Genomic DNA, 24,740 nt, shown 5'->3' with positions numbered 1-24,740 from the left:
GGGCGTTTCATTGTGCCCGGAATCCAGCTGGGAGAATGCCAGAAATATATATTAAGTGTTGCTAGCCTTTGTCAAAGAGTTAGAGCACTTTTATTCAACCTACTGTGGAAATGATCAAATCCCTCAATGCTGTCTGGAAATGATTCAGTAAGAGAATGACATTTACTGAACACTACAGTTTTGGCATTGGATGAAACTACTGCTGGTGCTGCAATGCTACAGCTTTCTCATCTTGGCAAAGCCAGGTAGGAGCAAGCTGGACAGGCAAGACACTTCCACTGGGGTTGACTTCCCAAATCAGAAGTTCTTCAGGTTTAGCTACAAGTAATTCAGATACCCCCAGGTGGCCCCAAGAGTGGGACAGAATACATTAGATTGGAGAGAGAGGAAATGAGAGTATAAAATGGGCAGGAAGTTATAAACTTACAACTTGCACACAGAAGCAAGTGAAATGACTATATTCTCTGTCTGGTCATCCAAAACTGTGTTTTCATTAAACGAGGTCAAACTGGTTTAAGTGTTTATACCCTGGTGGTTAGAGGAGTGCTGAAGTCAATTACAAGGAGGTTACAAGGAGGAAGAGGGAGGGCAGAGAGATGAGATGCAGCAGAGTAAGGACTAAAGTAAGGAAACTGCATCTGAATAGTCTCGCCTTTGTTCAGTGTTTGTCTCTGCTTCAGTTTCCTTCTACCTCAGCAAAACAGAGCTGTTGTAACAAGCAGTCCATTTCTATTCTCTTTGGCAGGCTGGTTTCTAGGATAGTATTAACTCCAGCTTTGAATTTGTTAACCTCTTTCAGTAGGCATGCTGTAGGCATGCTGACATTGTGCTTGCCATTGGCTTTTACTTTCTTTTGGAAGGCTTCACTCTCGCTGTTCATTGCAGGTAGGTCTTACAAATGTTCTCCTTGTGGCTGATAGGAAAGAGGTAGTGTAGTTCCCTGCTCTTTCACATAGGTTTCTGGCAGGTTCTTCCCCGACAGTCACTTTACTAGTTGTTTCAGTTTCTGAGCTGTAGATATGTTCATGGAGGAAGGTAATTTGCTGTTCTGCAGGATCTGGGCTTCTCTGGAGAAAGCTCCCCTAAGTCTGTCATAGCCCTTCACAGAACTAGAGGATCTAGTTGCATTTTCATCTGATCTCTGCTATAGCCACCAGTCCAGTTCTGTCAGCTACTGGAAGACAATTGCAAGAGTAGATGACTCCTTTGAAGTGCCAGCCCTCCAAGTGAAACTGCCAAAGGGGAAAGAACAAGGAGGTAGAAGTGAAGAAAGACAGTTTGCTTACTAGAGTTTTCTCTTTTAAGTGGTGTTTTTGAGCCTGAGGCCCCAATAACTTTAGTCAGCTGCATGCCCTGAAGGAATGATGCTCTGCATACAATGCTTTAGCTCAGCTGAGAGTAACTTTTTTTTTTTTTTTTTTTTTTTTTGTGTATGTAAGTCAAATGTGATCGGTGGCATACATTTTAATGAGACACCATTGAGGTTTTATTCATGCACAGAGCAACTGGATTTTTCAGCTTGCTGAGTAAAGGAGGGGAAAATATTAATTGACAAATGAAAGTAACCAACTTTGTTACATTAAAAATAAGGTAATGCTGTACTGCCTATAATCAATCCTTGCTTTTTTTTTTTTTCCTGCATTATTCCCATTTTCAGCTCCTCCCTTTAGTCCCTGCTTGCGTGCAATTGCAATGCTCCCTATGGGTCCAGGAGAGTGAAAGTGCTTGTCTGGAAGATGGCCAAAATTTTTAGTCTAGCTGACTAGTGGAGGCTTGTATATAGTGGGTTCTTGCTCTACTTTCTGAAGTTAACTTCGTTTAGTGTTTCCAAGCAGAATTGTTTCTTGGAGTACTCTGCCTATTGTTCTTAGGCAGAGATGAAAGAAAAAAAAAATGGCATATTATAGTTTCAATAATTGTAATATATTATTACAGAAGTGGCTTCCTCCAAAATATATATATAACTTAAATCTTTTAAATATGCTAAATGATCCATGTTCTAGTAAGTCCTAGAAGGTCATAAGTTCTTATTTTAAATCCACATATTTTCTCTATCAGGAAGTCCAACTATGGGAGTCAAACAGGTCACAAAATATTAACATTTTTAAAAGCCATTTCTACCTTGGGTTTTCTCTGCACTTAACAAAAGAAAGTCAAGCTTATTCTTGTAAGGAACCAGGACCTCTCTGTGTCCACTTTTCATTGGGTTTTGTTCCCTTATATGTACAACAGTTCTCTGGAATTATAAATTTCTACTCCATATTTCTTCTTAGAAACATTTGGAGATGTATTTTTTTTCTTCTTCTTTAAAAATGTTTTAATTCTTCCTAGAGTTTTCTGTCTTTTTACTCCCTCCCTCCCACCCCCGCCCCGTTGTGTCCCATGTTGGCTGTGCTCTGAGGTCAGCCATGCATCTTTTCTGCAGATTTAATTCTGTTACCATGTCTGAAGTTCTCTTCCAATAGTTAGACACTAGGGTTTTTATCCTTAGCATATTTTTGGTATGAACTAAACTTCAAACCTGTTTCTGGACAAAACCGAAGGCACAGGAAGATCCAGACTCTGATGGGGTCTAGTTTTGAGAGAACAGAGCTGTGGTGCTTGCTGTAAGGCTATTGAGATCCAGACATAGAAAAGAATGTCTTCCATCTTCAAGATGCTACTGTGTGATTCAGGAGAAAAAAATTCTGTTGTGTGGCTCCTATGGCAGCTGTTAGAAAAATATCCTTTGTTTCTTCTATACCAAAATCCCCCCTCTTGAAAAAGTGAAAATATTTATCCATCTCAAAGAGAAGATGCAAGGAGGTATACATTGAAGGCCGTAAGCTGTAGTGATACTGCAGTATTTTGAACCATATGAAATATGCAAGATGAGAACCAAATCATTGGAAAAATTCAAATCTTAAAAACAGTAAGCAGCACAGCTGCAAGTGAGCCATGCTAATATTACACAGCTTTTGTGTTGTAAGACTTGTGTGTTGCTGTCTAATACTTCTTTCCATACAAACATGGGAGCAAATAGTATCATTGCACTGAGGAGCATGACAGAATCAACCAATTGCAAAAGAATGCATTATCTTAATTTTAAGCAAAAGATTGAGAAATGCTCTGTTTGTATTGCATTTGATTTGCAGGTTACATGGTTAAGAATTCCACTTTGCTGGAGTGGAGGTAGTTAATAACTCAGTGCAGGACATGGAGCTGAGTTATAGATAGTTTCATGTTTCAAGACTGCTGCACGAAGTAAACTAATTTTTCATTTAATCAACTCCAAATCAGTCTGCAATATCAGCAAGAGGATAGTATCTGCATTTGGTTATTGTTAATGGCATCAAAGATAAACGTTATTCTCAGGGTCAGTAAACTTCCCACAAGTATACATTTGGAAGGCCATATCCAGACTATCTGGGGACATTTTATGTGATATGACAAAATAGTCTAAGCCTTCGGTGTGTTAAACTGTGAATGAATAAATTTCAGATCACCGCAGAGGGAGAATTCCGTTGCTTTAGTTCATGTACTGAATTAAGCTTGTGAACGATTTAAAAGCTGAGATCAGTCTGGGCACAAAGACAAGAGACTGCTTAGATTTTGATACAGCAGCCCCGTTCAGACAATCATCTCCTGGGTGATGTATGTGGTGTCATTCATGGTGATTTGAAATCTGCAATAAAATACTGTCTATTGCGATAACTGCCAAACTTATTTTAAGGTAACAAATTGCTTTGGATAGTTTTACTGTGATTTATTTAGCCTAACTTGTTATGAAGAAATATGAAATAGTGCAGGAAAAAAAATCATGTCTAAGTTTCTTTCAGATATTAGAAATTTATTGCTGTTTTTTACCCCTATCAATTCCTCCTCTTTTGAAAACGTGAATTCTTATTGAGCCTGTGCCATTGGATGCAGCTTGGGAAATATAATTCTTCCTAGCAAGGATTGTTTTCACAGTCTGAAGGAAAGTTAAAAGCATTTTGAGGACTGAAAAAGACATTGCATAAAGTCAAAATTTGACACTTCAGTAAGAATGTGTGAGCCAAGCCAAAATAAAGGAACAGTTAGCTGGAAACCATATGGTTTAGAGTAAGGGATTCTGTCTTGGGCTTTCATACCCCAAAACAGCTCTGAGTTAACTTCCAGGGAAAGAGCTCCGTATTCTGGAGTTGGACTTAACCAAGCAGCTAAGTCACAACTACCTTTGCAAGTATGATATGCCAAGGAACTGTAAAATAAGGACAGCACAGCAATAACTGTTTCAGACACTTAGAAGAAGGTATGCTAAGCTTCAGTGCATATGAAAGGCTGTGTGTTTGTAAAGCCTGCAAATTCCTTAAGTTCAAAACTGTCCAAGAGGTCAGAATGTCTAGGGACTGTGAAGAATGACTGAGACTTTTACGTTTCAAGACCCTGAGGCTGAAGGGCTCTCAGATACTTTCTCACACGAGATAACGTACTTGTTGCTAGGTATGAAGCAATGCCTCCTTTGTCTGATGTAGCCCAAGCTTTTAGATGAAGCAATGCAGTGACAGTTCCTAGTGTTTAATCTTCATATTTAACTACTTAGAACATCAGTTGGATTAATCTGCAAAACTTGAAATTTAATTGTAACAATTAATTTTGAATTGGAAATTTCATAGTTAGTGGTGTATTGGAATAGATACAATTTATATTGGGATATAAAAGTGCAATGCCACAATTGGGGTGAATAATCATAATGGCTTGTTATGGTTTTAATATGCTTATATCCTTTCTTACTGCAGATCCATAGTAACTTTATAGAGGGGATGGGTGAGTTTTTTGAAAATGCAGTAGGTGTTGTACTTCAGCTTTCTGAGTAAACATGTATCTGCCAGCACAATTTCCTACCAACTCCTAATCTCCCCTCCTCTTTCCTGGCATAAAATGTGAACCTTTTGGCCAATTGCAGCTGAAATTGTTGCGGAGGAGCTCTCAGTGATGATAAACTCCCACAGGCTCTGTCCAAGTAGGCAGCTGGGGGAGGAAAAGTCTTAGTGTAATCCTTGGGGAAGCTGTGAGTGTTTGGGCACTACAGATTCCAGATAGGAACTCAAGCATCATAACTTATCTTACACACAGAACTGCACATTTTAATTTAATGAGGGGTAAAAGAAAGGTTTACAAGTCATTCCTTGTCCCAGTTCTCTTAATTGAAAGCAACTAGTTGAAATGGAAAAAAAAAAAAAAAAAAAAAGTCCCATTTTTAGAGCACTTTTTGTAAAAAGCTGAATATAACTGGATTTTCAGCAAACACAGCCTCTTCAGCTAACTAGGGTGCTTCTTCCAGGCACCCACTCTGATGCTTGCAGTGCAGCCAGGGGGCTGCACTCCATCTGCTTTGGCCTTCCCAGGGTTTGGAAGGTTGATGGCAGCCTGAAAACTGCTGTGAGTTGCGAGCCAATCTGCCAGGTGCTTTTGAAGAACAGCAGTTTGTGGTTTGGGGCCATGCTGAAAGCATTTAGCTGTGAAGTGACAAGCTGATGGCTCTGCATGCTACTGAGAATACGACCCCCTCATGGCTCAGCTGCACCTATGCCGTAACGGCAACCTGCTGATGTTAGAAAAGCCACCTGCAAAAAAACTGAGCGAAGTTTGCTTGAGTTAAACATGCAGTGAGGGATCCCCCATGCTGGTCGTTAAGTATTAAATGTACCTGCCTTGTGGAAAAGACAAGAATAACATTTATGCACTGGCGAGTCTGATGTGTTTACACATTTTTGTGACTGTTTTCCCCCTTCAGACTGGTTTCCACCATTGTAAAGGATGCTTCCAGGTGGAGTGCGAAAAGATAGAAAGGAATGATAAGAAAAAGGAGATCTCACAGTCTCTCAATTTATTTTGGCTCAGCCTTTATTTCCTACTTTCAAGTTTAGCATTGTGAATATAGAATTAAGGAATAGCTGACTTTTTTCCCCAAAGAGCACATCATGTTTAGAGCTTTATCTTCTCCACCTGATAGTAAATGACATTTGTCAGAGCTGTGGCTAATTTGATCTTCCACCAAAGTTGAGAAGGCAATCAACAATCAGGAGCACAGAATGAACATTTTAGTATTTTTTTAACATTCTGATAAATGTCATTCTGATTCACTGATTGTCTGTTGACAGCAGTTACTAAACTGATTTCTGTTACATATTAACTTTATTCATGCAGCTTTAATAAAAATATTTTGCGTCTAAATTTCAGATGCTCGAGGATAGGAGAGTTACGTTTCCATGCCAAGCTTGCGCAACAGCTGATAAACCTGCATATCCTGCTAAATATAACCAAAATGCACAAGGAATGCAAGTGTATGTGCATTTTCAGAACTCATAATAACCTAAACAAATCTTCTAAAATTTATCTCTGGTGGTAAGAGCACTGGAGATTTAAATAGAAGTTCTTAACTGACTGGATTAGTTCCCTGCTATATGCCCTTATCAAGTTAGTGTTTTGTCTGGTTTGGTTTGGTTGGTTTGGTTTGTGCTGTTTTTTTTTTTTTTGTTTTTGTTTTTTGCAGCCCCCCTCCTTTCCCTCTCATGTCCCCTCCCAAAGCTGCTGTTCCAGAAACATTGCAGTGTTTGCCTCTGAGATAGGCAGAAGGACAGGACAGAGAGGACAGTGGCTGCACTAATGGGGTGTACCTAACCTGGCTGATCTTTTTGGTAGGCTGACTCACTGCATAGTACAATCTTGGAGTGCTGCAGTTGGTACATTCAGAACAAAAGCATCTTGAATCAAGGACCTGCCCGTTGTTCACAACTGTGGGGAAGAGTATGTTTTCCTATCTTAAATAGAAATAATGAGAGCTCTGAGTAGAGTAAAAGTTTATATGCTTTCTATTAGAGTAAATAGAAATAAGGAACTCAACAACTGAGATGCAAGCTATTATGCATCTCCCCTCCTCTTTGCTTCTTTCTGTAGGACCAAACGTTTGACTTCAGCTCTGGCATGGCAGGCAGACAGTGGCATTAGCTAATTTGGCTCTGTGTAGTGCTGAACATGAATATGAATTAGAGACAAGTGCCTGAGCTCTCATACTGACTTTTGTTTAGCTGTTAATTTGTTCGAATGCTAATGTGCCACAAGCACAGAAGACCAATTAGGTTTGAAACTGCTTATTTTCTTTTCATAGCTTCTAAAATTTGAAGCTTTATTTCATTTTAGAAGTTCATTTAATGAGTTTTATTTAGTTCAAAATAATAAACAGGCTGTATAAACACATCCAAGGTTTCAAATTCAGTGGAACTCAGCATTATGACCTCCCTACTTTTAACTAAGTAAATGAAAAATTGCACCAACCGGAGTTAGAGTTTGATATTTGTATTTAGTAGTACCATAACTAACAACTAGGTACAAATATTGAGATTTCTCTAAGGTTTTATTTTACATCAGTGTTTACTATCTCTACTGCCATAATAACCCTTAGTGTGGTGGTGGGATTTTTTCCTTCTTTCCACAGGCATTCGTAAAGGTTAGGTTCGGAAATCTTCCTTCTATTCTGTAGTATTATGCATTACCGATCAGCTGTGATTATCCTGCTACTTCACAGAACTGAAATGTTCGCGCAACCTCAGGAAGCTTGTCATCTAAACTTTGTGTATAGGTGATGCACTTGCTAAACAAATACTGTTTGTAAAAAATGGAAACTGAAATAGAAGTATGCTAGATTCTGTAGGCACTAACTTCATGTTTTAACTTTATTTATTATTATTATTATTATTGTTATTGTTATTGTTGTTATTATTATTATTATTTATGTATTTATTATTTATGTATTTTATTTATTATTGTTACATACTTTATTTTCAAATGAAATTAGAAAAAATAATTTAATGGTACTGGCGTTCATTACTCACAAAACCCATTAACTGTAACAGTACATTAAAAACCAGCTTCCTGATTCTGCAATAGACAGAAATTATCTTGTTTGTTTAGAGAAAATACAATGCTATGATCATTAGTTTCTTGGGTAGAAGTTCAGATCCTTCTAAACTGCAAAAAACATGAAAAATGAAGTTTCAAGTTTAGAATTTCATATCTAAGTTGTGTTGTTTTATTTAGATTCATTGTATTTATGCTCAGGAATGAGCTGATCTGGGAACTCTCCCACAGAGGTGATATACTTCCAATGACTGATGAAGAGCAAACTGAAGTGGCCGTATTCTGGGAAGGCCAGAGAGTATTGTAAATGGCCCATCATGCTAAGTGTTTGTTTTTCAGTGTGTTCAACTCGCCATAATAATTTAAATGTTGAAAGATGGGGTAAACCAGGATTTCAGCCAGCATACAAGCCTCACATGGTTGTTTGATTCATTGCATGTTATTCCACATTAAAAAGTCAGGGAATGAACCACTTCAGCACATGAGCAGCACAGCTTTGGTTTATGACTAGGCTGGTTTATAACCATTTACCGTGTCCAATACAGAGCTCAGAATTAAATAAATATTGTTTACCCCAGTTTGAAGTCTATTAAAATGTTTAGGTAAGGGATAAAATTTTCAGAGGGAGCCTAGTCATCTTCTCTCTTACCAGCTCCTAACTCAAATTCTGGTTTTTACAAATTTTACCAGCTTATAGAAATCACATGAGTAAATGATTGAAATTAAAGTGTTCTGGTCATACATGATTTTGTTTTGATCCCTAGGTAGCGCATTTTATTATACCGCCAGTTTTGTCTGTTTTACTTCGAGTTCAGTTTCTGATGATAGTATATCTGCTATTTTCCATTTTAAAAAATGAAATACTTTGAATTTTAAAACTGAATTGTAGGTATCAGTATATATTTATGGTTGAATAAATGGAAGCTTTTACAGTGACTCCTTCTTGTGTTAGTAGTTCTTTATTAATTTTTTTATAAGCAACCTATACCTAAAATTATTTTTGAGTTTCCAAAATCTATCATTATTCCCAGTTCAGGCTATTTTTATTTTTTATGTATATTAGCTAGCTGAAGTTGTAGTAGCAGCTGGTGAAGCCATAATATTTTACCCAGTGATGCCTCTGTCACATTTCATGCCAATTGTTGTATCTTAAGAGGGACAGTTACATGGAATTTTATCTACAACTAGCTTGTGCTTCTTGGCTTTTAAATTCACTATCACTGAGCTGTTTTTGCGTCAGGCAATGTGCCTTTCAATGGTTAAAATACTTCTAAAAAGGGTGAAAAAAAACCTTGACAGAATGAAAAATATTTTAGATACAATTTTTGGATGATGTCCAGTTTCTACATTAGAAATGCTTTCCAACACCAGACGAAGCCTGAATCATAACGACTCATTTAATACCATGTGCTCTCTGAAAAGAAAATGAGATCAGTAGTTAAATGAAATGCCCACAGATCCTGGGCATGGTGCACAAGATCAATAAAGGTGATAATGCAGAGACGGGAGGACACTAAACTGGTCTGTTATTTAAGATTTATTTTGTCTTCCCATATCTTTCAGAGTGCTCTATGGAAACAAGATCACAGAGATTCCCCAGGGACTTTTTGATGATCTTGTGTCTCTGCAGCTGCTGTAAGTATGATCCTTTCCTCTTCTTTATTTTACATACTAACTAGATTTACTGATTTTTCAGCTTCTGACATTAATATAATCATCTTTTCCACTGAAAACTCACTGAGATGTGCTTGTCTGTTGTTTCTGTGTCAGGCAAGAGGGAGGCAAGGGCTGAAATAAAGGTAAGATGCCAACAGTTTTATAGCGCAGTGCATGTAACAGATAATAGACACAGAGAATTTAAGTGTGTGGAGGAAATGAAAGATTCAGCAAAGTCCAAGAAAGGAAATTTGGTCAGTGACTGATGTGAGGGTGGAGTTGCCATATGATTGTTTTTACACATTTAGCATTTGTGGTTGAATATCTAGATCCTTCAGGGCTACTGTGTTGCAAGTATCTGCACATGCAAGCAAAATGGCAATATGAAAGATCTATCTTATTGTTACCAGCCATGCTCAGTATTGTATCCTTTTCATGCCAACTGTGGTTTAGTTGGAGGGAGAAACCATTTCAGAATCTATTGTGTATTCAAGTATTTTGTGCCATGTGTGATTTAATACACTGTCATGATCAGGGATAAGATATACTCGTCAGTATTTATTAATGTACCATAAAAATATTTCCTAAGCCAAATGTGAAATTCCAAATTCCACTCACTCGTCTCCGTAATCACACTGGGAACCCTTAACTCCTTCAGAGAAGGAAATCAGTTACTATTTCAGCCAGTCAGCAGAGGGAGCAGATGTGAAGAACTTCTATTCCTAGCATTCTGAATATCATCTTGGGTTATGTACTCAGAGAATGTGATATATAAAACTAAGTGATTCTGGCTCATATCTCATGTCCCCCCACCCCACTCCACAAAACTCCCAAATAATAAATGAAATAAAACGTAAAATAAAAAATGTAGCTTTTTAACATGTTATTGTAAGCCTTTCGTTCTTGACACAACTAGAAATGAAAGTCCAAAATGTCATGATTAATCTTTAATGTGTGCCATTGTCTTTGAAGTACATGTAGCTGTATGCTATACAAAAATAGGTGTGGATTTTGATTATAAATCCATGAGCAAAGAGAAAGAGCTAATTTGTAAAATAGTTCAAAATTGCTCTATGTTAAGCAGAGGATTATTCAGGTGTGTAATTTAGCCATAAGATCTTAATTGCAAACATAGGCCATCTTATTCTAGAGAAGGACAAGCAAGAGCACATATGGTTTGGCTATGACAAACCTTGAGCTGCGATGGTAGCAAGCTGTTCATCTCCTCCTGCAGACAGCCAATTATTTTGTCTTGGCCTTTTGCATATACTTTTTCTGGCAGCTCCTTTCCTCTCCCATACCTCCCAAGTTTGTTAGTACTTCAGTGCCTTTGCGATCAGTCTGTGCACTAGGAGAAGACTGCATATTTAGGAGGGTGGTAGTTTAACATCAGTGAGAGTAATAAGCATGAAAGTGCTTAGAAGCTGGGACCTGGTGCATGTTGATAGAGCTGGCATGTTTGTCGCTGTTAAATTCATGTTGTGTTTGGTACAACAAAGATGCTGTGGGTAAAAGGAAAGCTAAAACTTTACCCGTTATTTTGATCCCTGCAAAAGAAACTATTAAAATCCAAGCTTTATCAAACTCTTGGGTTTTTGTTGTTGGTTGGTTGGTTGTGTATGTTTTTTTTCTATCTAGAAAGTATATTGTGTTTACTAGTTTGAAGCAATACACAATTGCTGTTTCTAACCCAGGACTCTTTACAGATGCTGTTTCTCCAAGTAGAAAAAAAAGAAAATATCACTCAACACATGGCTCACACGTTGCCCTATAAAAATGGGGGTCTAGAGTTCTTGAATAAAGCATTAAACATGTTTCAGCCCCTTTTTCCTATAGTTCTTTTGTGCGTGTAGTGCAGGCTTTCAGTGAGTTACTTACTGGAGCCCAGATGCAGTAATTTTCCAGTGTGAATTAGCTGACAGCTTTCTGTTATGAGGACAAAATCTATATGCCAGAGAACAGTTAAAAGGTTTAACCATTTAAATATTCTCAAGCTGAGAAGATGTAAGTATGTAAATCTTGAGAGGTTGCCCTGTTTATGGGATTCCCAGAGTCCTGTGACTCCAGAGGCTTTCAGGGACTTTTGAAAGAATTTAAATATAAAGCAGCTGTTGGCAAGGTGAACATTGGGTGATTATGCATACTATTCTGATCGTGACTTTGAAGCAAGTATTGTGGGATTGCTTGTAGTATTTTAACGGATACCTAAAAAATAAACAGCATTTGCTGTTTTTAGACCTGCTGTTGAACAGTTGGAAAAGTGCCCTATGATTAGATCTAATTTAGTGTTCAGTGGGCTCTAGATTGGATTTCTTCCTATTAGTCTGGAGACATACTGATAAGAAGGCTATGATTAAAGTATCCTGGTAGCCAGTATAATTTCCTAAGCTTGAGCTGGAACATTTTTGAAAATATATTGGTCTTATGGTACGGCAGCACACCCTCAGAAAAAGGGGAATGGTGGTGGGTCCTGTGTAAAAGTGTTGAGATGTTATTTAGAAGGAAAAAATACTGTGAAATTGCAGAGCAGATAATATTGTTGTTTACTGTTTTGGATAAGACTCATCATGACCTCTCAGAAATGTCCTTATCCTTCTGTTTAAATACACTATGACACTACAGGCCCAGATGACTCCACCTTTATTCAGGCAGAATTGTTTTGTGTAAGTGCCCTACACCTACAGGCACTACCACTAATGTCAAAAATGCTGTAGCTGGGTAAAGTAATACTCAACTCAGGCATGTCAGCATCTTAAACTGTCCCATCTGTCTTTGGTATGTGGAAAAAGAAGAATTCAGAACAAGTTTTATATGACCTGGCTAGCATTAGAATTCCATATTTCTGTCACACAAGACAGAGGTAAGTCAATAACATATTTAGCAGAAAAGAAACCAGGCACATCTAGATATTATTTTTTGTTTTTAGTAGTATTTTTTAGTTCGAACCCTATTGGGTTATTTTAAATATTGTTTTTGAAGTCTTCATTGTTAAATAGTTAACATTCCCCATGTAAATAATCACATTATTGGATTTCTGTTAAATTGCTGATTTCACAAATCTTAATGTTTTCCTAAATACGCAATTTTAACCAACTCAAGAGCAAAGGTTACTGTGCAAGTCCAACTATACATCTGTTCTGTGGAACAGAAGCTTTTCTTGGACCATGCCATTTTCCTTAACCTGTTTGAAGTTTCCAGGAGAGAGGATGCTAGAAAGCTACTGTAGCCTGTCCTTCATACATGCTTCTTTTCAGCAGACTGGATCAAATGTCTTCTGAGACTTTTAGGTCAATCTGGATTTGGCAAAGGGGGAAAAAAGGAATTTGATTTTTTTATTTTTTTATAGTAAACTTTAACTTTCATTTCACTGTGCCATTAATCAGCACAAAGTGTGGAATAGAATTTGCTTAATTATCAATGCTTGTGTAAATTGTTGAATATCAGAAGGGTGGAAAGGGTTTCACCTAAAGGTGGTTTCAGCTTAAGTTTTCAAGTAAGTGCTAGGTATGGGCAATTTGAATGCCTGTTCAGGAGGCCTTAAGCTGAACTGAATCTGTCTAGAAAGTGGAATACATTTGAATGTCCTTCTCACCTGTCTTTCAGCTTTCCTGGAATGTGGACAAGCTCTTTCATGAGCCCTTGAGTTTGCCAAGCAGTCTGCCAGTCACTGCACAGGGGGCACAACATAATGCTGTGCAGCTCTTTCTTCTTCAGCAGCGCTGTGACAGATAAACTTGACGGTTGCTCTGCTTGCTCCTAAAGGAGCAAATGTGCAGAGCCAGCCTGCAGTGAAACAGAGTCAAGTGGCTCGAGGCAGTGAGCTGTGGATAATGGGCACCAAGTTTGTTAACCAGTATTTTTCGTACCTAAGTAATACACTTTCTTTTCTCCAGCCATATTAAAACAAACATTCTCGGAGCCTTTTTATTAGTTTTACATTTAATGCTTCAGAGTGCTGTGTTTTCTGGAACCGAAAGATATAAAATCTCTACTGTTTAAAGAGATTATATAGCAAAATAATATGAGTGGATGAAATCTCATTTTTCATGTCTGGCAAGTATCAGTTTTCAATAAATCCTCCTTCTTCAGGGAGCTTACTTTGCATAGTTACTAATCATACAAATGCTCAGGTGTGTTGATCCTAAATCTTATGGCTGAGATCCCCATGGTTTGCTGGACAAGCTCTGTGGGCAAGAAGAAATCCCATAGTCAACTCTGTATTGATGTTGGTTCAAGCAGATACACTGCTGATGTACATATATATTGAAAGCAGAGGTTTGTTGATGATACCTAGATTTTGACATATTGACAGATAAAATAAATTCAAAAATGGTGAAAAAATAAACTTCCAGATCCAATCACCTAACCTGGGTTAAATTTGGAACTAGATCTGATTGGTACAACTCAGACTGACCTTTATTTAGAACAGGTTTGTTCAAAGTGGCTAGTTGTTTATATGCTTCTAAAAACTGCTACTATCAACCTTCCCCAAACTCAACAAGTCATACTTTCTTTGAGTTATTGGACCTCTTACTGTGCTTTTTATGCTGTTTCTCCTCAGATGCGTGGTATGATATTTGGTACTGTCATAGCTTTTCTGGTGAGGTTGCTTGGAAAATAGCTCCATAGTAAACTTGCCAAGTCTAAAGTACTTGCCTTGTTTGTAATTGTAAAGAGAATCCCAGTACTTAAGAGCTTAGAATAGGATCTATGATCTACCAAATATTTATTGTGCACTTTTAGAGCTTGTTAGACGCTCAAAGAAAATCCAGTGAAGCACAAACCCATATGAAGTATTAAATATATATATATATATATATATAAATTCTAAAGAATGCATATCAGTTCCAATACTTTGTATTGTATACATCGAACTGTTGTATCATTAAATGGAGATGCAAAGAGCATATAAATGCCAGAATAAAGGAATGACATTTCTCCATTTCCAAGTCGTTTGTAACACAGTAGTCTCTCCTTCACATAACAATATTCTGAGCTATAAGTAATGTTAGTAAGTAAGATTTCTTCATTTTTCTCATGGCAAAGAGTGAATAGGCATAAAATGAGAGCTTCTGACTGGATATAAGGGAAAACATTTTCACAATGATGAGTCAAGCAGTGGAGCAGAAGTCGTGCATCTCTGTTCCTGAAGGTTTTAAAGACAAGACTGAAAAAAAACTCTGAGCAAACTGGTCTGACCTCACAGCTCACCCTGTTTTGGGCAGTCTACAAGGACAAGAAACCTTTTGAGCTTACTGCCATCACGAATTACCCTGTGGGCCAACAAAATAATTATTTCTCAGATAAGGCTAGTTGAATTAAATTGGTCCTGCTTTTAGTGGGTTTCAGACCAGATGACCTCCCAAGGTCCTTTGCAACCTATGTCATTTCTGGATTTTGTGATTCTAATTTCTTAGCAAAATGGCATGGGGACTTTTTCTTTGATACGCAGAACAGCTACAGCAGAGCTACTGTGCAGCCCTCATCCTTCTAGTCCAGGACAAAATGCTCTCTGCACAGACCTGTTTAATAGCTTTAGAATTGTTTTCAAGCCTTTTGCCTCAAGCTTTTTTTCTTTAGATTTCTGCATTTAGGCTGCTGTTGTGATAATATTACTAAACTCAATAACTGCTGTTAAAGTGAGGGAGCAGCATCTGCCAGACACAGAAATACAATTACAGTCAAGCACTAATGAAAGACTGCAACAGCATCTGCTTTTTCTGTGTCACTTCTGTAATCTGTCTGCATGCAGCTTCCCAAAACAACCGCTAGTTCATACGTCAGCTTGTAATTTATTAGCTCTTCTGACGCCAGTGCTCCAAGCTGGACTCACCTGACAGAAACTCTCCTAGCAATTATTATACAAGAAACTATCTCCCTGATAGTGCAGGAAGTTGAGAAAATGTGTTCATTCCCCTGTGTATCTGAATTATCATGTGGTTATCTGTAGGTGTAAAATGGACAATATCAAATTTTGAATAGCAGATGTGTAGATGCTACAATGACACATGCTTATAATACTCCAGGTAGTAACATGCATATGACGCAATTGTTTTACAGATTTTATTCTTCAAAACAATAAGTTGTTTGCAACTTCAAATAGAGTTGCAGTCTGTTGGATGAGGAATGAAATGAGGCCTTTAAAATCTCTTCAAAATAGGACTATCAGACTATGCTCTGCACTTCCTTTTTGACTCATTATAAGCTCATTTTCCATTTTAATTTACTTTGAATAAATTTGTCATCACCATCATCCAGCTCCCTGAATGGGGAGAAACACTTCAAGCTGGTTCAAGCAAGCGTGATGATGAGTTGACACTGAGTATTATCAATTGAGGCACTGACAGACTCTTTGGTGGTCAGTCATCACATTAGAAAATGTAAATTTTAGTAGATGTCAAAATATCTTTACACAGGGAGGCAGTCGGATTGCTCCTCTATGCTCCAGGCCATTCTGAAACATTTCTGGAACCTAATGTGACTATTTTGCCAATAAGTAAGCAGGGACACACAACTACATCATTAGGTGCAGCTCATCAGTGACTGCTCAGATGGCTGTTGTAGCTCATCTGACACAGCCCTTGACTGGATACTTGCATATTGGCACTTCAGCTGTTCTCCCATAATAAACTGCGTTAAATGCAAAAAAGGTCTCAATACCCTACAGATTTCAAACCAAAATGCTGGAAAAACCTTGCTGAAAAAAATATTTTGACTTTTGGTAACAGGTATTTTATATACTAAGGAGTGTTTTCTGCCAGGAGTCCTTTCCTTGCTGCCATGTAGTACCTTTGAAAGTAGATGAAGCCTTTGATTATTGATATTCTATAAAAGGCACATGTATTCAATTTGTATGCTGCTTTTACTTGTGCAAATGACTTCATTTCTCCTCTCCTATGCATTTTGCATCTGCCTTTCTCTGGTGAGTTCTCATTTCCCCAGCAGAGTTTGGCATGTAGGATGTGCCAGACACTTCATGGGATTCTTTTTCATTGTGTTGCCATCATTGTTAAAACAAAATGATAGTAAAAGGAAAGATAAGAATTTTTCTAGTGGTTCTGCGCAGCTTTTTTCCCCTACTACTTTCCTTTGGCTCATTACTCTACCTAGGATGATTTCTGGTCCGTCCTATAGCAACAGAAATCAACCTGCAGTCTCCAGTATGTGTTAAGGTTGCTAGGCTGCTATTACGGTCTCTGAGTTACGTAGTTATTTGTTGATAGTTTGATTACTTGACTTCACTGAGCTGAGAATGCAAACACTGCTAAGGGTAAAAGCCATATCAACATCCCCGTTTGCTCTTAAAAAGCAATTTCTTCGATCATTTTGGTTTTGGAGTTCAAAATGTTATTTAAATGTTAATCACTTGAAACTGTGCTTGGGCATATAATTCAATTATGAGACCATCTTAATTATGCAGATGGTGCTTATGAGCATCTGATACAATTACAGTGCCAATTCAGTACACATTTGTTCAAAGGGCTTAGCTGAAACATGTTATTATTTCAATGAGTGTGGACACACATCCCTCTTTCAGGAAAGGGATCGTGGAATTGTGATACTGCTTACTGTTTCAGTGGTCTGCAGAGCACAGTGTCCTTAACCATCATCCCGTATTCTGGGGTGGTCCTAGACTTGCAAGAGGATTTCTTCATGTTTTTAACATATCCAGTGGGATGAAAATGGAGACTTGAGTTAATAATCTTTCCTTCCTCTGGGTAGCATGCAGTTTTATTTCTACTTGAATTTTTAACCTACTTTTGAGTGGTGCACCACATCTGGAAGCCATGTGTAAATCTCAATCCAATCAAGCTGATAACAAAATGGGAAAATTAGTGGAGTTTACTTTCATAATAAATCGGTGCAAAACAAATAGCATGCAATTCTTGATAAAAGATGACTCAGCTTTTAATATTGTCCCTTCTTTTGGTGCAAGTCCAATGAAAATAAACTCATAGTCTCTTTTACATCATAGCTCGGTGTTTAGGCAAGATCAGCATTTCTGTTTGCTACAGTATATCTGTTTTTCTAGTTTGCCTTTGTGTTAAAAAAAAAAAATCATATTTAACTATATGTGAGGCCAGTCACATTTACCTAATTAATAATTAAAAGCCTGGGGGGCTGTGACATTTAAGAAGGAATCAAAAAAGAATTGGAATAATATTCATAATGGATATTTTAAAATAGTTGAGTGTTCTGAAAGAAGATACATAAACCTTAATGCTTATGGCCAAAAGTCATCCTCTAATTCACAGCAAGTAGGAGGTAAAAAAAAAAAAAAAAAAAAAAAAAAAAAAAAAAAAAAAGAAGGTCTGATTTATTTTGTTTTCTCATGGTTTTCCACTTTCGTTTCCCTTTCTCGCTGATTCTGGTCAGAAATAGGACATTAATCTATGTTATGATTTTATGATTCACCCGGTATGGCTACATCTGGATTACTATTAAGCACACCATCTGCCCTCTTTAGATTTAGGTACTGCACATATATTGTGTAGATGGTATAAGGAATAGGTGTTGTCACCCTGGAAGAGCTTTGTAGTACTTGAATTCCCTCTTCTAAACAGTCTGCAGAAGCACTTTCCTTTTGCAAATTACTTTCTCTGATGCTTAAAGCAGAGGGTGTGCCTCTGTACTCTGTATTTGTGACTACGCATAGGATAAGTTTTGCTCATTTTTAGTGTTTGGCTCATACAGAAATGTCACTGATTATATGACCATGAATCTAGTCACCAAACATTTATGCTAGGAAACCTTGTCACATTGTACGTTCTAATTGCCAGCATTGGGTTTATTCATGTTTTGCTGAAAGACAGAATGAATTTAAATCCTGTGTTTGACTGCAGTTCCAGGTCAACTTTGCTCTGAGGGCTTATTAAGTGGGATCAATGACTGTTAAACTTCTAGCCCATTCTTCAAAGGGGGTGAGCAGCATCTGTAGAGCTTTGCACTGCTATGTGTGCACTTCTTAAAGCAGACACGATGGTTGTCCATATATAAGAATCCAAGAGTAGTTCAGTTGTAAATTCTCTTATTCCTGAGATTATCTTCAATTTGCGTAATGGTTTATTAGAAGTGCTACTTGCAATATAAACTAGAAGTATAATAATAGAAGAAAATAACATCTAGTAAAATATATCAAAGTACATTCTTGCTTCCAGTTTCCTTCCTGTATAACTAGGTACCAAGCCAAGGTATAACAAGGTACCAAGCCATGGAGCAACCAATCTAAGTTTATGTGCATTACCTAAAAACAACGTGAGACCAGTACCCAAGGATGGGGAGTAGATACGGGAGTGTTTGCAACATTTAGTGTATGTCTGTGGCTATTGTTCAAAACTCAGTAAATGATTATGCTTTCTAATGACTTGTTAACCTGTTCTTTATATAAAAGATAAAGTACAAGTATAAAAGAGAAATGCATAATGCATGAGAACTGAGCTGTAGAAGGCTGCTTTGGCTTAGACATATGAATGGCTATTAGAAGCAAGTAGTAAGAGATGACATTGATGTTTGTTGTTGAAGCAAAATCTCAGAAGTCTAATAAACAGGAGGAACTATTCTGGAACTTTATTGTGAAAATTACAGTTATTTCTAATGGAGTCAATGGAAGTATGGATTAGGAGTCATGTAATTATCAGACAAAAATACTGGCAACAGAGAGGTCATAGTAATGCTGCTCATGATACCATAAAATGATTTTCATTATTAGTTCGTGCAAAAATATGACCTAATTTGTCTGTTGCCTTCAATGGGACTTTCTCTTACCTTACATCAAAATTCTTTTTCCAAGACTCATGGAGAAGAAAATTTAGGTGAGTTGGTATTGACTTTTCTGTTGGCTGGAGTGGTGAGTTCTGCTCTAACACCCTCTCACTGCCTTCCTTGAGAAAAGGACTCTGCCCAAGTATATATCCATCTTCTGCATAGCACAGTTACTGTATGCTGTTAATACAGTAATGAGGCTCTGCCAAATTGATGGTGGGAGCACAGAGCTGTAGAGTGCAAAATGTTCCAAAGGTTTCAGCAATGGAAAGGCATGGTGCTATGCAGAAGAAGCGCTTTTTGAACTTATATTTTGGAGCAAAAGAAAAGCATCATATGCAGCTAACAAGTGTGCATTTGTTGCCTGTTAGGTTGGCCTGTTGTCTAGAGTGCTCTATGTGCAGTTTCTCAAAAACAGACGTTTCCTGTGAGTTTTTAAGCGTGTTTAATGGAAAATGTCTTTTCCTTTCTACCTATAAATACATTTGCCTTCTGATTTGATATTAGCATGGAATCTCATGGAGAGTCACACTAACATAATATTAAACCTTTCAAACTCAACGGCAAAGTAGCGAGAACTTTCTGATGAAGCAAGATGGGTTAATACCATACCCTGTTTGCGATGTACCATTTTTTTAATACTTACAGTAGTTGAAAAATGTGGATTTTAGCTCATCTAAGGATAGGTCATTTCTTGTCTATTTTCCTTCTATGTGTGAAATATCACATATGTAGATGACAGTGGCAATTTAAGTGCTCCTTTGTTTGACTGTCTCATAAAGCAATCCAGCTTGTTGTTGAGATGGTATATACTATATAGTTGCCAGGACTCTGACTAGATAATATAAGAGAACTTGCACAAGCCCTGTCATAGATTTTCTGGCTGAACTGATGAGTTTTACTAACTGGTTGCAGTGTAGATGTGCAAACTAAAGTATAAACAAATAAATAAAAGCATGACAAAATATCTTTGTGCTGCTTTTCCAAAGCTGCAAAGTCATCTGACGTAAATTGAATGAAATATCTTCACAGAATTGTAGGACAATTGAAGTTGGAGGGAACATCAGGTGGTTACTAGCCAAAAAGACCTAAGAACCTTTACTCAAAGCAGTCAGCTTACTAGGTTGGAGAAGGTTGCTAATGATGTTATCCGGTCTTGTCTTGAAATCTCCAATGGTGGAGATGGTGCAACTTCTTTGAGTAACCTGTCCCACTTCTTGGCTATCCTTAGGCATGAAGTGAGTTGGATTTCAGTAAGTTTTAGTCCAGACCCTACATTTCGTTCTTCTTGTCTCTGAGGCGAATCACATTTTCTGTTCTTCCGTGATCCAATTTACCCTGCATTGCTTATCACAAGATGTCAACCTTCAGAAATTTCAGTTGACTTAAGACAGCTGCCAACTATAGAAAACTGAAAAAGGAAAAGAAAAAAAAAAAAAAAGGTTTTGTCATTGTGGACTTCGTGTGTGTGTGTATGGAATAGCAAGGTGGGAAGTGTTTGCCGTTTCCATGCATATTAAGCTGAAGTCTTTAAATATTTGTTTGGAATTTTGAACAAATGGGGAAGGTGAGGCATTAAAAGAAAATTAAGTATTTGAATCTAGCTAGCACTGTTATATGTCTATATGTTTCTCTAGCTATGAGAGTACTAATATTGTCTGTGTTTTTTTCACCTTTTTAATGTAACAAGCAAATGGAGATGTGTAAATATGGAGTGGCTTTGGTGACTGGGTTAATATGCTTTAGATTTAACCCCAAAGTTCAGTCTATCTTTATTTGATTATAATAAGATTAATGAATTATAAACCTTTCCTCTATTTTCAGGCTACTCAATGCCAATAAGATCAACTGCCTGAGGGTAAACACGTTCCAAGGTCTGCATAATCTCAAACTGCTATCTCTTTACGACAACAAACTGCAGACCATCAGCAAGGGGCTCTTTGCGCCACTTCGATCGATCCAGACTCTGTGAGTATGCAGGCATATCAGAAATGACAAGCTCTCCTTTTTTCCCAAAAGACGTTGCCTGTCTTTGCAAAGGATGTGCATCTGACATTAAGAAAATTTGAAAGAGACACCAAGGTAGCGGCCCCTCCTTTTCTGAAAGAAACAAAAGGAGCAAGATAAAGAGAACTGTTGCGTAAATTCAGCACAGCTACCTATAGTAATGTAGTTACGTAAACATCATAAGTGAATTAAGCTACCCAATTAATTCATTCATACTGTTTGTTGGAAGGTAATATGCACAAATTTGACTCTGCACAATATATGAACAGGGGATTCTATTTAAAAAATTGCCTAACAGTTTTTAACGAGCTAGTGAGATGGTGTAGCTCCTCACTGGGGCTGAGTTATGCTGTACCAGTCATTGCTTCTGAAATCATATTTCAGTTAACATTCCACTTTAAGGGAAACGATGCACTGTATTACTTCATCCATTAAGAAAATTCACTAAACATTTTTTGAATGTCTTTGAATTGGAGGCATTAGGAGAAGCATTAGCTTCAGAAGCAAAATTGGGAGCGAAAGTATGGAAATGACTTGATACTTTACAGAAGAAGGTTTCATCCTAAAGCTGTGAGTAGGAAGATAATAAGGTAATAGAACTTCTTCAGAACTGGAGTTGGCAGCCTGATATAAATGAAAAATAAGAAACAACCCCCTCATACACAATATTGTCTGTTTATATACATTTGTATGTGCATTTATAGGTATAAGCCTCTGTATATTTGTGTATATATGCACATATATTTTTAATACTGGAAATGCATTACACAAATTAATTTTATAATTGTTTTAATTCCCAAGTAAATGAATTAATATGGATGATTCCTAGCTGCAGGGTATCTGCTACCTCCTCAGTCAGCCAGAAGCACAACCTTAATTTCCAACAGATATCTGGCCAGTACTTATCGTTGTGAACCATTAAGACATTAGAATAATCAGGTAGAAATCCCAGCCCACCTCATCCATGCACACCATCTGCTACAACCGTAATTTTCAGACTATGTATGTGTGAGCATAGATACATACGTAAACAAGTGCGACAGAAGATTCAATTACAAGGGTACATGTGATTTGTCAATTTAAACAGGCAACACCCTATAAGATTTTTTTAAAAAATCAATCTCTTTGGTTTCTATGAGTTTTTATTAGCACTGCTGTTGGCCGTTACTTAGAATGGCCTTGCTGCATCCATTAGGATGCTTTTCCAATAAATCTTTTGATTCATTCTCCCATTTTTGTTACTCCAAGTGATTGCAATTTTCTGCCTTTTTTTTTTTTTTGTAGAACAACAAAACTAGGCCATGTCCTGTGTCATATGCTTACTTGTTTGCTCTCTGGACCTTTCATAGCAGGAATGGCATGGTTTTACTACAACAGCAATCTTTAGTTTCTTTAGGCACTTTCTGCTATGCTTGCTTTCATTTCCCACTTCTTGACAGCCATTGCCCTGTTGTATTTTGCACTTATTCTGTTAAGTGTCAGTTCATAAATATAAATCCAGACAGAAGAGAGTAGTTTCTGCAGGTGGGAAAAATACACTAGCAATAACAGAGCAGCGTTCTTGTGAGGATATAACTTTACACCTCTGTCCAAATCCAAATTTAAGCATGTCTTTTACTGTTTTCCCTGTTACTGAAGTGTCCTGTTCTGCTCCCTTGGAAATTAGAGGGGTGGGTGTGAGTTAATTTAACTGACATCACAATCAAGTCCTAAGACCTGACAAACTCCTGATATACTGCTCAACTTTGATAAGTGAAAAGAATCATAACAAAAGCAGAGAAAAGCTCTTTCTCTACGAGGAACTTCAGGGGGTTTCTATTAACAAAGTCTAACTCTCCAGTTAAAAAGTATGCTATAGTGCCTATCTCCAGCTGTGTGGGAAATGTGTTGTGGAAATTTTGGTGAAGGATAGCATCAAGTTTTACTTTGCATAAACAGTTCACTCTCAAAACTAATTTTTTTTTTGTTGTTTCAGGAAGAAAGAGATGTAAGGGGAATACTATTAGGCATGTTGATATGTGCAAGTATCAATTTCACTCTTGAGAAAAGACCCCTGGCTTGCTTCTGGCTTTGCCCACTGATCTCAGGCACTTCACTTACTCATATTTTGATCCCAGGAAACTGAGCTGCCAATAAAATTTCTTTTGAACCAGGGTACAAAATGATCTTGGGTCAGGTGCATCGAGAAGGCAGCATTTCTCTCATAATGCATCATTTCAAGCTTTCAGGAAAAAATGCTGGCTGCTGTAGACAGTAGGTCTGTGTCCTTTAAAGCAGGCTTTGCTGTATTAATTTTTGTTTCCTCCATGAAAGAACTTGCAAGAGCCTTAATGAGCTACAAAATGTGATAGCTCACAGAATTCTTCCATTCATGTGAAGCTCTGTGGTTTCCGCCAGGCCTGGGTTTTTGGAAGCTTATTCAATTACTCTACTCTTCAGGTTTGCATTTGTGAAAAACAGTGATGGAGTACAGTGTCACAGGTCACTTCTGATTAAACATCCCATCCTTCTCTCAGACATTTAGCTCAGAATCCATTTGTGTGCGACTGCCATTTGAAGTGGCTGGCTGATTACCTGCAGGATAATCCGATAGAAACCAGTGGCGCTCGATGCAGCAATCCGCGTCGCCTTGCCAACAAACGAATCAGCCAGATCAAGAGCAAGAAGTTCCGCTGCTCAGGTAATTCATTTATCCAGGCTGTACTGCACTTTCAATTCAGAAATAAGCAGGTCCAGAGAGCCTACTAATCGAATCTGCAGGACAGTGTTTGCTATAATGGATATTATGGAGCATCTTTTAAAATTAAATTTGGAAAATTCAGTTAGTTCTTCAAAAAGCCAATTACCTTATGGATTTAAAAAATAAAAAATAAAAGAAAAGAAAAAAAAAAAAAAAAGAAAGAAAAGATGGTAGTCTATAGCTGCCTTAAAAAAAAAAAGAAAAAAAAAAAAAAAAAGAAAAAGCTTGTGGCATTTAATTTCAAAAAATTGCTAAGTTATAAAATGTCTAAGGAAAACAATGAAGATATATATGAATTTGTGGCGAACTACATATTTTGGAGGGGTGGAAGCTGTGTAGATTTTCATTTCTATTCAGGCAGAACTCTCAATGACCTTAATATAGCTGAGCTCAAGTAAGTTCTCAGACCTGAAAGGCTGAGAACATTATGGGTGAAATTTTTATATAACTGGCAGTGGGCTCTGCTGACCTAGGATGTGAGTGAAGCTGGAGGTGAGGGGATGATGTCAATTCATATACTTTCACAGATGTTTTATATCCAGAAGTAACATGCATTAATTTGAGTAAAACTCATCAAAGTTGGTAAGATTTTTGTGTTCAGTAAGCTAGTAAGCTTTGAATCAGTTTGTATCATAGCTTGGACAAAGATTTTGTATTGTGAGCTAGATGGAGTTTTATTTTCCACCTGAAAATA

At 37.4% G+C, this 24,740-nt stretch overlaps 1 protein-coding gene across 1 annotated transcript in view; it reads left to right on the top strand.

Moving 5' to 3' along the window:
* Positions 1-24,740, top strand: part of SLIT3 (slit guidance ligand 3) — a gene marked incomplete at both ends in the record, with an annotated part of 518,009 nt that overhangs the window by 359,555 nt on the left and 133,714 nt on the right. The window contains 3 exons of the mRNA XM_084295482.1: positions 9,445-9,516; positions 21,124-21,267; positions 23,823-23,986. Coding sequence (XP_084151608.1) covers positions 9,445-9,516; positions 21,124-21,267; positions 23,823-23,986 — 380 coding nt within the window. The remainder of the gene's footprint in view (positions 1-9,444; positions 9,517-21,123; positions 21,268-23,822; positions 23,987-24,740) is intronic.

The sequence above is a fragment of the Netta rufina genome, assembly GCF_964035555.1.
Source record: "Netta rufina genome assembly, chromosome: 14".
NCBI classification, from domain to species: domain Eukaryota; kingdom Metazoa; phylum Chordata; class Aves; order Anseriformes; family Anatidae; genus Netta; species Netta rufina.
This window is presented reverse-complemented; position numbering and strand designations above follow the sequence as displayed.